Source organism: Cherax quadricarinatus, chromosome 52 (assembly GCF_038502225.1).
Source record: "Cherax quadricarinatus isolate ZL_2023a chromosome 52, ASM3850222v1, whole genome shotgun sequence".
NCBI classification, from domain to species: domain Eukaryota; kingdom Metazoa; phylum Arthropoda; class Malacostraca; order Decapoda; family Parastacidae; genus Cherax; species Cherax quadricarinatus.
This window is the reverse complement of record NC_091343.1, coordinates 26233043-26247701: the sequence shown is the minus strand read 5'-3', so window position 1 is coordinate 26247701 and position 14659 is coordinate 26233043. Positions and strand designations below refer to the sequence as shown.

General features: G+C 41.5%; 2 protein-coding genes across 3 annotated transcripts in view; one reads left to right on the top strand and one right to left on the bottom strand.

Moving 5' to 3' along the window:
- LOC128696898 (protein unc-80 homolog) overlaps positions 1–14659 on the top strand; it is a 1079316-nt gene that overhangs the window by 973380 nt on the left and 91277 nt on the right. The window lies entirely within an intron of this gene.
- LOC128696902 (protein unc-80 homolog) overlaps positions 1–14659 on the bottom strand; it is a 62134-nt gene that overhangs the window by 26124 nt on the left and 21351 nt on the right. For both annotated transcript variants that reach the window (XM_070095988.1, XM_070095989.1), the window contains one exon: positions 2395–2610. In XM_070095988.1, coding sequence (XP_069952089.1) covers positions 2395–2610 — 216 coding nt within the window. The remainder of the gene's footprint in view (positions 1–2394; positions 2611–14659) is intronic.

Below are 14659 nucleotides of genomic sequence, written 5' to 3'. Positions count from 1 at the left end.
CTGATATTCAATCTTTCATCACCTAATCTTTTTGTTATCCTCATAACCTTACTCTTTCCTGTATTCACCTTTAATTTTCTTCTTTTGCACACCCTACCAAATTCATCCACCAATCTCTGCAACTTCTCTTCAGAATCTCCCAAGAGCACAGTGTCATCAGCAAAGAGCAGCTGTGACAACTCCCACTTTGTGTGTGATTCTTTATCTTTTAACTCCACGCCTCTTGCCAAGACCCTCGCATTTACTTCTCTTACAACCCCATCTATAAATATATTAAACAACCACGGTGACATCACACATCCTTGTCTAAGGCCTACTTTTACTGGGAAAAAATTCCCCTCTTTCCTACATACTCTAACTTGAGCCTCACTATCCTCGTAAAAACTCTTCACTGCTTTCAGTAACCTACCTCCTACACCATACACTTGCAACATCTGCCACATTGCCCCCCTATCCACCCTGTCATACGCCTTTTCCAAATCCATAAATGCCACAAAGACCTCTTTAGCCTTATCTAAATACTGTTCACTTATATGTTTCACTGTAAACACCTGGTCCACACACCCCCTACCTTTCCTAAAGCCTCCTTGTTCATCTGCTATCCTATTCTCCGTCTTACTCTTAATTCTTTCAATTATAACTCTACCATACACTTTACCAGGTACACTCAACAGACTTATCCCCCTATAATTTTTGCACTCTCTTTTATCCCCTTTGCCTTTATACAAAGGAACTATGCATGCTCTCTGCCAATCCCTAGGTACCTTACCCTCTTCCATACATTTATTAAATAATTGCACCAACCACTCCAAAACTATATCCCCACCTGCTTTTAACATTTCTATCTTTATCCCATCAATCCCGGCTGCCTTACCCCCTTTCATTTTACCTACTGCCTCACGAACTTCCCCCACACTCACAACTGACTCTTCCTCACTCCTACAAGATGTTATTCCTCCTTGCCCTATACACGAAATCACAGCTTCCCTATCTTCATCAACATTTAACAATTCCTCAATTATTATTATTATTATTATTATTATTATTAGTATTATAATTATTATTATTATTATTATTATTATTAGTAGTAGTAGTAGTAGTAATGTGATTATTATTATTATTATTAGTAGTAGTAGTAGCACAAGTAATAGTAGTAGTAGTAGTAGCAGTAGTAGTAATAGTAGTAGTAGTAGTAGTAGTAGTAGTAGTAATAGTAGTGGGTGTAGTGGTAGTGGTGGTGTGGTAGGTGGTAGTGATGTAGTGTGGTAGTGGTAGGTGGTGGTAGTGGAGTGAGTGGTGGTGGTGGTAGTGGTAGTGGTGTGTGGTGGTAGTGTAGTGGTGTGTTGTTATTATTGTTGATTGTCGTGTGGCAGCAGGTGTGGTGAGTAGTGGTGTGTTGTGTGTGGTGGTGGTGGTGGTAGTGGTGGTGGTGGTGGTGGTGGTGGTAGTAGTGGTAGTGGTGGTGGAGAGTGGTGAGTAGGTGGTAGTGGTAGTGGTGGTAGTAGTGATAGTGGTGGAGTAGTGGTAGTGGTGGTAGTATGAATAGTATGGTAGTGGTAGTATATAGTGGTAGTGAGTGTAGTGGTGGTGGTGTGGTAGTAGTAGTAGTAGTGGTGGTGGTGGTGGTAGTGGGTGGTATTAGTAGTGAGATGGTGGTGGTGGTGGTAGTGGTAGTAGTGTGGTAGTGGTAGTGGTGGATGGTGGTGGTAGTGGTGTGGTGAGTGGTGGGTGGGTGGTGGTGGTAGTAGTAGTAGTGGATGTGGTAGTGGTGGTGGTGGTGGTGGAGTAGTGAGTGTGGAGTAGTGGAACAGTGGTGGTGGTGGTAGTGGTGGTGGTAGTGAGTAACAGTGGTGGTGGTAGTGGTAGTGGTGGTGTGGTAGTGGTAACAGTGGTGTATGGTAGGTAGTAGTGTAGTAGTAACAGTGGTGGTGGTGTGGTAGTGGTGGATGGTGGTGGTAACAGTGGTGGTAGTAGTGGTAGTAGTAGTAGTGACGGTGGTGGTAGTGGTGGTAACGGTGGTGGTGTGGTGTGTAGTGGTGAACAGTGGTGGTGGTGGTAGTGGTGGTAACAGTGGTGGTGGTGGTGGTGGTGGTAGTGGTGGTGGTGTGGTACGGTGGTGGTGGTGGTGGTGGAGTAGTGGTAACGGTGGTGGTGGTGGTGGTAGTGGTGTGTGTGAGTGGTGGAACAGTAGTGGTAGTAGTAGTAGTAGTAGTAGTAACAGTAGTGGTAGTAGTAGTAACAGTAGTGGTAGTAGTAGTAGTAGTGGTGGTGGTGGTGGTAGTAGTAGTAGTAGTAGTAGTAGTAGTAGTAGTAGTAGTAGTAGTAACAGTAGTGGTAGTAGTAATGCTTTATATTGAAGATCTGTAATACCAGAAGAGAAATATTTCAACTTACCTAAGAAAGCTATATGCAGAATTGTTGACTTAACCTTAGGATAGGCACGAGGATCAAGCTGGTGGTGTGACCAGGACTGGGAACGTGGGTCAGAACCTGGCACAGTCTTGGCCTGGGGGCCATGTATAGGTGCAATTTTGGCCAATGGTGGATTCATAGCGTGCAGGACAACGGTAAGTGCGAAGCTGATGTCTGCTTGACGCATTCTAGGAGCATCTGTAACGACAAGCATCGGATCATTGATACTAACTGTCATCACTTAACCAGTGATGAATGTGATGTTTCTTTTTGAGTTCCAACGATATTTTCACATTCACAACTCAACTTAGTTTATAGTTTTATAATAAAAAATCTCACATTTGTACTTAATAAAACTGATATGACAGTATATACTTAAGAAAATAACTATCCAAACTGGATGAGGAGAGATGAGAAAGACACATGAGCAACAGTTTGGAATCTTAAAAAGAAAAATCATGGACGAGAGGTTTCTTCTGGTCAGCAGGTTTCAACAGTCGAAATATAGAGCAGACAACAGAAGAAGAGAAGATGTACAGTGTATATAAAGCAATTAGTTCTTAGGAGAGAAAGTAAGTAATAGGTAGTCAGTCCCTCAACTTGGTGAGTGTTCACCTCCATATTTTCTATCAATGTGACACTGAAGCATAAGAAAGCACTTTTATACTGCCAAAAGTGAGGTTCGGAAGTGTAAAGGCGTCACAGGAGACGGGACCAACTATACGCTTGTCCTATGTTAAGTCCTGATAAATTTCTGTCCCAGTTTATTCAACCAAGAGTGCCACTTAGCATACATATAAAAGAAGACAAAAAAAATGGACCTATCCATCAAATTTCACATACACTTATTTCATTATTATGTCGTTCTGATATCTAAATATATGAGTTTAGATCAAGAATTTGGGGTTTTCTAATTTATATGTATGTCACATTTTTCTCAGATGATGAAATGTGAAAATGCTAAAAGATTATTCAGCTGAATATTTTATACATTCACTAAACTACTTAAATACAAAATAAATACAATAAGCTAAAGGAATTTCTAGACAGCTAAAAAAAACCATACCCCGGCTGGGATTGAACCTGCGGTCAGAGAGTCTCAAAACTCCAGCCCGTCGCTCTGACCGCGGGTTCAATCCCAGCCGGGGTATGGTTTGTTTGCAATCGTGTCATTACGATTTCGTGAGTCACTTAGACAGCTAAACATTGTAATTTTATTCTCATAAATTATAATCATTTACATTGCTTTCCTATTTACAGTACTCTGTGTAAACAACATACTTAATGACATTTTCCGTCGAATAGTAACACATGTTGTGTATGTTAACTGAACGAGTAGTTCAGAAAGCACTGTGATAAGTCAAAGTTCAGAATCCAGAGTATTACCACTTGATGCTTTTACTACCCAGAATCTGTTGTCGGTAGAGTTTCTTTGAGAAAAACGTTACTGAGTGTGCAATGAATATCGAAAGTCACTAAATGACTTAAATTAGGTAGATATGTTTTAAACATAGACACGATATTCATCTCCTTCATAGTGTTTCCCGAGAGAGAGAGAAAGAGAAAGAGAGAGAGAGAGAGAGAGAGAGAGAGAGAGAGAGAGAGAGAGAGAGAGAGAGAGAGAGAGAGAGAGAGAGAGAGAGAGAGAGATGTTGACAACCAAGTGAAAGCCTTCACTGGACACATCCTTAATCTACAACAAGAACACATTCCTCACCGGCAATATGTGACGAAGCCTACAGATCAGCCTTGGTTTGGCTTTCGTTGTAGAGAGGCTGCTACTGCTAAGTACAAAGCATGGCGAAGGTATAAGAGACATCCTACCACCTATAACAGGAACTTGCACATGCAAGCCTGTAGGCATATGGGTGATGTTCAAAAGTGGGCCATTGCTAAATGGGAGGTGGACACTAAAAGAAAGTTAGCATCAGGTAGGGTAGGCTCCAAAACCTGGTGGTCCCTGGTCAAGGACAGACAAGGTTATCTGCCTGATGAACTTATTCCACCTCTAAATCGACAGGATGGGACCACCTCTACTAGTAGTCAAGAGAAGGCGGACCTCTTTGCTGAACACTTTGCTACCAAAATGCAAGTTCCTGATCCAGCAAGGGACCCTCCTTGGCTAGCTGCAAGAACTGTGTCAAAACTGTCAGTGGTGACAATAAGGCAGGAGGAGGTGCATTTCCTACTTAAATCGCTTGACCAAGAAAAGGCTGTGGGCCCAGACAAGTTGAGCCCAAGATTGTTGAGAAGATGTGCAGACCAGCTAGCAGCACCTCTACCTCGCATCTTTCAGCACTGCCTAGTACAGTGTAAATGGCCCTCTCTATGGAAAGAGGCAAATGTAGTCCCTGTTTACAAAAAGAAGAGCAGAGCAGAAATCAGCAACTACAGACCAGTGTCACTCCTGTCAATCACTGGTAAGATCCTTGAGACAATAATCTCAAGACAAATGACAGAGTTTTTTGACTACCACTCGCTACTTTGTGATCGTCAATATGGCTTCAGGAAAGGCTACTCTGCTGCTGATCTGTTGTTAAACCTCTCCACTAAGTGGCACCAGTCACTGGATGAATCCAAAGTCAGCTGTGCGGTAGCACTGGACATTGCTGGCGCTTTCGACCGGGTGTGGCACCAGGGCCTCTTAGCAAAACTTCAAGCACTGGGAATTGCAGGCTCTACGCTATGTCTCCTCAGTGATTACCTTCATGGTAGATCTCTAAGTGTAGTTCTCAATGGAACGGAATCAGCAAGACATCCTATTGGGGCAAGTGTTCCACAAGGAAGTGTGCTGGGTCCATTGTCATGGAATGTGTACTTCAACGACCTTCTTCATTTCATCCCAGAATCACATGCATATGCAGACGACTGTACACTGACATTCACTTATCCAAGAGAAGAAATGCAAGCTGCTCTAAGCTACATCAATCACCAGCTGAGAGCTATATCAGCTTGGGGAAATAGATGGCAAGTAACATTTGCACCTGAGAAAACGCAAATGATGATCGTCTCTAGGCACCATGATGGTAATGCTGGTGCAGTAGTAAGGATGAATGGGAGGATGTTGGCACCTGGAGAAGAAGTTGATATCCTTGGGGTGAAATTTGACTCAAACTAACCATGAAGAACCATGTTGTAAATCTTGCAAACAAGGCAGCCAGGAAGCTTACAGCACTTCGCCGTATCTCCCATCTGCTTGACAGTAGGGGTTGCAAGATCCTGTACGAGGCACAAGTACGCTCGTACCTTGAGTATGCTCCACTTTCTTGGTTTGCCTGCCCCCCTCTCATCTGCGACTGCTTGACAGAGTAGAGAACAGAGCAAGACGTCTCATCTCTCGCCTGGACCCATCCTGGATAGATCTGTCATTTCAGCAGAGCCTTCAACATAGGAGGGATGTGGGTGGCCTTACTGTTATGTACAAGGCCAATATTGTCAAAATACCACACTTGGATCCACTTCGAGGACAGCGTGAAACAAGCTTTTATGCCACAAGACGGGCAGAAAGCAGCAACTTCACTCTGGCTGTACCCTTCTCCAGAACATCACTCCATCTGAGATCATACATACCCAGGATGACTCGAGTATGGAACACATTCGTACAGGATAATGATGTCAACGAGATAAAGTCAGTTGATCAAATGAAAATGCTGGCCCACAGATGGCTCCAACTTCATCCTGTTTCCTACTTGTATGTCTCATAACAATAAAAATGCTTTCAAATGAGCTGATGTAGGTAACAGCTCTTAGCTTGCCATTAAAGTTAGGAATCCTTAACCTGTAAATAGCTGTCAATAAAGGTAGGGATCCTTAACCTTGTCAAACCCTGTGTAAAAAAAAAAAAAAAAAAAAAAAAAAAAAAAAAAAAAAAAAAAAGAGAGAGAGAGATTAAAGACAGACAAAGAGTGGTTTCTTCTACAAAATGAAGTAAAAGCCTTTCTAATGCAGGTTATAAGTCAGCATTCTCTGTTCCTACCTTGATTGTAACATCACAGCTTTCAATGGTATGTGTTTTACAAGCTTGTTAACCGGTACATAGCACACTTCATCTAACATAAGAACATAAGAAAGAAGGAACACTGCAGCAGGTCTACTAGCCCATGCCAGGCAGGTCCAATTCTGCCACCAGCTTAAGCCAATGCCTTGACCTAGTCAGGTCAGTCACATTCACTTAAGGGAGGAGCACGGCATCCGACCTAGTAGCACAAGCTAGTCAATCACACCCACCCACACCAACTCATGTATTTATCCAACTTATTTTTAAAACTATACAACGTCTTAACTTCTATGACGGTACTGGGGAATTTGTTCCACTCATCCATAACTCTATTACCAAACAGTTCTTTCTTCCTCCCTTCCTGAACCTGATTTAAAACATTTGCTGCGAGTCCTGTCTAAGCTAGATATTTTTAGCACGCTGTTTACATCCCCTATATTAATTCCTGTTTTCCATTTATACACCTCAATTATATCACCCCTAATTATAATTCTTTCTAGAGAGTGCAGATTCAGGACCGTCAGTTTATCCTCATAGGGAAGATTTCTGATACATGGGATCAACTTTGTCATCATTTTTTGTACGTTTTCCAGTGCATTTATATCCATTCTGTAAAACGGTGATCAAAACTGCACAGCATAATCTAAATGAGGCCTAACCAAAGATACAGAGAGTTGAAGAACAACCTGAGGACTTCTAAAATTTATACTTCTTGCTATGAAGCCAAGGATTCTGTTAGCTGTACTGCAAACACTTATGCACAGTTGTCTTGGTTTCAGGTTACTGCTAACCAGCATGTTTGAATCCTTCTCGCAATCCATAATATTAAGATCTACATTATTTAGTTTATATGTGGAATGGTTATTTTCCTGTCCAACATTAAGAATTATGCATTTGTCTACATTAAACTGCATCTGCCACTTCTCCGACCACTGCATCATCTATTCAAATCATCCTGGAGTGCTTTAATGTCCTCATTAGAATGAATTGGATGGCTTTTTTTGTGTCATCATCAAATTTGCTCATGTCGCTATTTATTCCCTCATCTATGCCGTTTATGTATATTGTGAACAACAACGGGCCCAACACTGACCCCTGTGGAACACCGCTTGTCACGTGCTCCAATTCTGATTTCTCCCCATTTATGCAAACTCTCTGCTGCCTATTTGTCAAGCATGCCTCAACCCAGGAAAAAATTTTTCCTCCTATTCCGTGTGCATTAAGTTTTTTCAACAGCCTCTGATGAAGAACTCTATCGAAAGCATTCCTAAAGTTCATATACACAATAACATATTCAATACCATAATCTACCTCCTCAAATACCTTCGTGAAGGAAGTTCGTAAATTCCTAAGACAGGAACACCCCTTTGTAAAACCGTGTTGAGATTCATTAATCAATTTATGCCTTTCAAGATGGCTACGAATTGCTTCGGCAATTATTGATTCCATTAAATTCACGCTAAGGACCTGTCACCTGCCTTGTAAAGAGGCATTACATTTGCCGTTTTCCACTTGTCTGGCACTATGCCAGTTTGTAGTGATATATTGAAAAGGTAAGCCAAAGGTATGCTAAGTTCCTCTTTACTTTCCTTTAAAACCCTTTCAAACAGTTCACCAGGGCCTGGGGATTTGTCGAGTTTTAATTTCTCTATTTGTCTGAGGACCATGTCACTAGTTACCCCAAAAATGCATAGTTTATTATTGTCCTGTTCTACATAATTTATTGTGTCTGGCATTTCGCTAGCATCTTCCTGAGTAAAAACTGAGAGGAAGTAGGTATTGAAAAGTTCACTTATTTCCTTATCACTGTTAGTGATCTAACCTAATCTTACTTCTTGTTCCTAATCTTACTTCTGGATACCTGAAAGAACCCTTCTGGATTAGTCTTCGAATCCTTTGCGACTTTAGCCTCATAATCCCTTTTCTCTTTTTTTATTCCTTTTTTTATATCTCTCTTTAATTGATATACTGATTTCTTAATTGCCCTTCCCCTCCTTTGATACGCATATATATGTCTCTCTTTTGACCAATGAGATGTTTTAGTCTATTGTTTATCGATCTGGAATTATTTTTGTTAGATCTTATTTCCCTACTCAGAACAAAAGTCGTCTGAACAGCTAGCACTATGCTCTGAAATAGGTCATATTGTCAACCAACCCTACCTTACTGACCAATAAATTCATCCCTATTTAGCCCACCCAGGTAATTTTTCAGTCCCATAAAGTCGGCCAAGCAGAAATCTGGGACAGCGACTTGATTGCAGTTATCTGGGTAATTCCATGATATATTGAAACTGAGTGATCATTAAGAAAGGGGCTAACAAAATCACCATTTTTTTTTTTTGTCAGATTTCAATGAGATTTTGAGTGGATTAAGCAGCATAAAAAATGTATAGACGTTTTTGACTTTTAGCCTTCAAGTTGCATAGAAAAAATCAATTTTGCACAACTTTATGGATCATAAACCTTTCCTTTTTCTACTAAATTGGGAAGATGTACAATGCTCTAGGTAACATCAGATGAAAGATAAAGGTTAGATTATTGTTAACCCAGGCCGTTTCAGTGATAATGTCAGTATATTCCATAAAAAGAATGTTGAAGTTAGTGATTTTTTTTGTGGAAAAAAAATAATTAACAAGAAGGCTGTCAAGAATATCACTGACTGGACCAAAGTCACTTGCTGGTGAAACGTTTTCAGATTAAAGATCTCCAAGTGTTGAACAAGTATTTTATTTATAATTCTGTAAGTTTTTTAGAGCTTAGTAAACTATAGAATGATCTATGACTGACATTGGAATGAATGAAAGGATTTCCACTTGCATGTCAGGTAGTATTGTTATGGCAACAGCTTCATTTTATATTTCATCAGAAATTTCATGTTTAACAAAACTGAATACAAATTGGGTTTCAACATATCAATCTGCAGAATAATTCAAAGAAATCAGATCGTACTTGTCTGCCGTATAGTACAGAAAAAGATTGTTCTACAAGAACTGGCTTACGAGCAAGTTTTTGTAGTTTTTCTTTGCAATTGTTTATGTTAGTGACGTCGTTGTTTTAAACTGATCTGAGAAATCCTTGGCTTGGTTGGTAGCTTTGTTGGACCAGGATATACTTGAAACAGGACACTGACAGTGTCACGTAAAGCATTAGTATCAAATATTGTTGAAAGATTTTCATGGTCAAAATGATAAGTGGCAGTTTAATAAAGCTTTTCGAATCAAAAGGTTTTGGCAAAAATGTTTTTCATTTCCATTTGCATGTAGAGTGAATGCTGCCAATTATAGTTTTTTCCACATTACTTCATGGTAAATCACGGAAAATATGATTCAGTTCATGAATGTAATAGATTCACTACTTTTACAGTTGTCAGACATTGTGTTAACAAACGTAACATGAAGATGTGTCAATTTTCTTCCATGATGAAAAAATTGTATAGTATCCGGTAAATGTCCTTTGCAGAAATAGCCATTTATCTTTCTTTCACTGATGGTAAGAGTACTCTTTCTTCTCATTACACCCCTCAAGGAAGGTTCCTTGATGTTGGTGAGGGGCTCTTGATTTAGGGAATTGGATCTGTGCTCCAGTTCCCCGAATTAAGCCTGAATGCCTTCCACATATCCCCCCCCCCAGGCGCTGTATAATCCTCCGGGTTTAGCGCTTCCCCCTTGATTATAATAATAATAATCTTCTCATTACATAAATCACATGCTGATGCGCATTCTTCTTCTTAAACATTATGTTACATTTCCATTACCTCATAAAACTTCCCATTATGACAAATTTAAGATTTTATGCAACAGTTCAGCAAGGTCTCGACAACTATGCTAACCTTTTGTAACGACCATTAGAAGTGTTTTGAAAGTTCAAGAATGGATCATTCCAAAGAAAAAGCGGTAAACTGAACTGAACTGAACTCCGGTGCTTGCCAGCTGTACCCAGCCTGACTGCTCCTGCCTTTCATATTTATAATCAAGCACTGCTGGTTGAATCCCCTGGCTGCTTCTACAACTGAAGACACTCCTCCCAGGCTCTATTTGTTACTTCTTCACTTTCCCGAGCACACATCATGTCTGAAGATCAGACCACCTCCTGAACTTAAGTATAATAAGGGTTCTTCAAGATCCTGCCGAGTAAACTCCACAATTATGCATTAAGAAAGAGCTTACAATCACTTTAATACTTAATACCTTCAAGTCTCTGCTGAGTGAGTCTCTCTCCACAGCCTTTAGAGACAGGTGCACCTATGCGGCACACGAAGTAAGGAAATAAATCGAAAAATATGGAAAATGAGCTTTGTTTACAGAAACATAGCTTTAGAATCTGGCAACATTTTAGTGAAAATCCCATTGTAACACAATGTTTCTACAGCGAATTATAATCATTTCAACATTTCATGTGATGACTCTCCACGAAAACATGTGAGAGCGAGAAGTTAATTTTTAGAAAATTTATTATTTTTTGTCTATTTATCTTCCTAAAAGCTCTCGTTTCACATGGTGAGGGTTTGGGTTCGATTTCCAGGGAAGGGGTGGGAACTTTGGACCTGTTTCCTGACACCAGTTCTGGGTTCGATTCCCAGGGAAGGGGTGGGAACATTGGACCTGTTTCCTGACACCAGTTCTGGGTTCGATTCCCAGGGAAGGGGTGGGAACATTGGACCTGTTTCCTGACACCAGTTCTGGGTTCGATTCCCAGGGAAGGGGAGGGAACATTGGACCTGTTTCCTGACACCAGTTCTGGGTTCGATTTCCAAGGAAGGGGTGCGAACATTGGACCTGTTTCCTTACACCAGTTGTCTATGTACAGCTATCAGTAAAATGAGTACCTGGGTGCTAGTCGACTGGTGTGGGTCGCATCCTTTGACAAAACTGACCTAATTTGCCCGAAATGCTCCGCATAAGCGGCTTTCTATATAGCAGTTTGTCATTGATGACAGACAGGACTGTATACCTTGTACATGTACTTGTAGTAAATAAAGATGTTATATTATTATTATTATTATGATTACTTATATCATATTATATTACTAGTAAAATAAATTTACCACTTGACATCGTTACATTGTGGGAGGTGCCATAGGAGAGATGGAGAGGCTTGAGGGGGTTATGTGGGTACCAGTGGGGTTATGGGGGTACCAGTGGGGTTATGGCGGTACCAGTGGGGTTATGGGGGTACCAGTGGGGTTATGTGGGTACCAGTGGGGTTATGGGGGTACCAGTGGGGTTGTGGGGGAACCAGTGGGGTTATGGGGGTACCAGTGGGGTTATGGGGGTACCAGTGGGGTTATGGGGGTACCAGTGGGGTTATGGGGGTACCAGTGGGGTTATGGGGGTACCAGTGGGGTTATGGGGGTACCAGTGGGGTTGTGGGGGCACCAGTGGGGTTATGGGGGTAGCAGTGGGGTTATGGGGGTACCAGTGGGGTTATGGGGGTACCAGTGGGGTTATGGGGGTACCTGTGGGGTTATGGGGGTACCTGTGGGGTTATGGGGGTACCAGTGGGGTTATGGGGGTACCAGTGGGGTTATGGGGGTACCAGTGGGGTTATGGGGGTACTAGTGGGGTTATGGGGGTACAAGTGGGGTTATGGGGGTACCAGTGGGGTTATGGGGGTACCAGTGGGGTTATGGGGGTACCAGTGGGGTTATGGGGGTACCAGTGGGGTTATGGGGGTACCAGTGGGGTTATGGGGTACCAGTGGGGTTATGGGGGTACCAGTGGGGTTATGGGGGAACCAGTGGGGTTATGGGGGTACCAGTGGGGTTATGGAGGTACCAGTGGTGTTATGGGGGTACCAGTGCGGTTATGGGGGTACCAGTGGGGTTAGGGGGGTACCAGTGGGGTTATGGGGATACCAGTGGGGTTATAGGGGTACCAGTGGGGTTATGGGGGTACCAGTGGGGTTATGGGGGTACCAGTGGGGTTATAGGGGTACTAGTGGGGTTATGGGGGTACCAGGGGGGTTATGGGGGTACCAGTGGGGTTATGGGGGTACCAGTGGGGTTATGGGGGTACCAGTGGGGTTATGGGGGTACCAGTGGGGTTATGGGGGTACCAGTGGGGTTATGGGGTACCAGTGGGGTTATGGGGGTACCAGTGGGGTTATGGGGGAACCAGTGGGGTTATGGGGGTACCAGTGGGGTTATGGAGGTACCAGTGGTGTTATGGGGGTACCAGTGGGGTTATGGGGGTACCAGTGGGGTTATGGGGGTACCAGTGGGGTTATGGGGGTACCAGTGGGGTTATGGGGGTACCAGTGGGGTTATGGGGGTACCAGTGGGGTTATGGGGGTACCAGTGGGGTTATGGGGGTACCAGTGGGGTTATGGGGGTACCAGTGGGGTTATAAAGGTAATAGTGGGGTTTGGGGGGTACCAGTGGGGTTATGGGGGTACCAGTGGGGTTATGGGGGTACCAGTGGGGTTAGGGGGGTACCAGTGGGGTTATGGGGGTACCAGTGGGGTTATGGGGGTACCAGTGGGGTTATCGTGGTACCAGTGGGGTTGTGGGGGTACCAGTGGGGTTATGGGGGTACCAGTGGGGTTATGGGGGTACCAGTGTGGTTATGGGGGTACCAGTGGGGTTATGGTGGTACCAGTGGGGTTATGGGGGTACCAGTGAGGTTATGGGGGTACCAGTGGGGTTATGGGGGTACCAGTGGGGTTATCGGGGTACAAGTGGGGTTATGGGGGTACAAGTGGGGTTATGGGGGTACCAGTGGGGTTATGGGGGTACCAGTGGGGTTATGGGGGTACCAGTGGGGTTATAGGGGTACTAGTGGGGTTATGGGGGTACCAGTGGGGTTATGGGGTACCAGTGGGGTTATGGGGGTACCAGTGGGGTTATGGGGGTACCAGTGGGGTTATGGGGGTACCAGTGGGGGTAAGGGAGGGGCCAGTACAGAAGGTAGGGACAAAATAACAAAAAAGGCACAATACCGTGACTGGAACGATACACAAATAACCCGCACATAAAAGAGAGAAGCTTACGACGACGTTTCGGCCCGACTTGGACCGAAACGTCGTCGTAAGCTTCTCTCTTTTATGTGCGGGTTATTTGTGTAGGGACAAAATTTGCTTCGTCAGCGGTCTGTTCATCGGCCACAAAATGTCTTGTACTTACGCTATCATTAGCAATAAATTTTATCTGCCTATCACATTTACTCCAGAATGATAGCAGAAATAAGATAAAAAGTATAAAATCATAATTAAGACCATAAAAGATAAATAACGTTCTGGCTCTGGTACCTCTGGTCACTCTTACTACAGAAAACGGTGTAATATACACGGGAAACACTATTAGAAATTACTAATACTGCATATAAAAAAAACAAAAGAAGCTCGATTTCCGCAATTTTATTTTTTATTTTTTTACGTAATCATGTACGTGTGCGTTTACCCCAATATCTCAGAATTAGGATTTTAGCCTATTTCATGTCGTAGCACCATTATTAATATTTCCATTGGAATGATTTTCACAGGAATATAAAATAAATTGTGTTAGAATTACACAAAACTGCAGTTTTGACAATAATATGAATATTTCCTTTGGTTTATATAAATTAGATCCATTTATAATTAATAGAATTTGGGAAGAATTTAATAATACACTGGACAAATAATTTTTAAATTTTCTTGGGTAGAATAGCTTGGGGGTGAGTTGTGTAAAGGACCTATCCAAGTTGGCTCGCCGCGCGTCACGTGTTAAACCGTTGTGGGATCTGATAGTGAGGTGCTGGCCGGACCCCTTATATAGCTTCCTTGGATGCTTCACTTTCATAGTTCCTTGATAATGTGAGTAGTCACGAAAGCGCTTGGAATTTCTCTATTCTTTCAGAGTGGTTGTTTTGCATATTTTGAAATCACCTGTTTACTGTGATCTTATTGCATATATATATATATATATATATATATATATATATATATATATATATATATATATATATATATATATATATATATATATATATATATATATATATATACATATATATATATATATATATATATATATATATATATATATATATATATATATATATATATATATATATATATATATATATATATATATATATTTATATAGTTATATTCATATATATATATATATATATATATATATATATATATAATATATATATATATATATATATATATATATATATATATATATATATTTATATATATGTATATATATATATATATATATATATATATATATATATATATATATATATATATATAGGTAGTA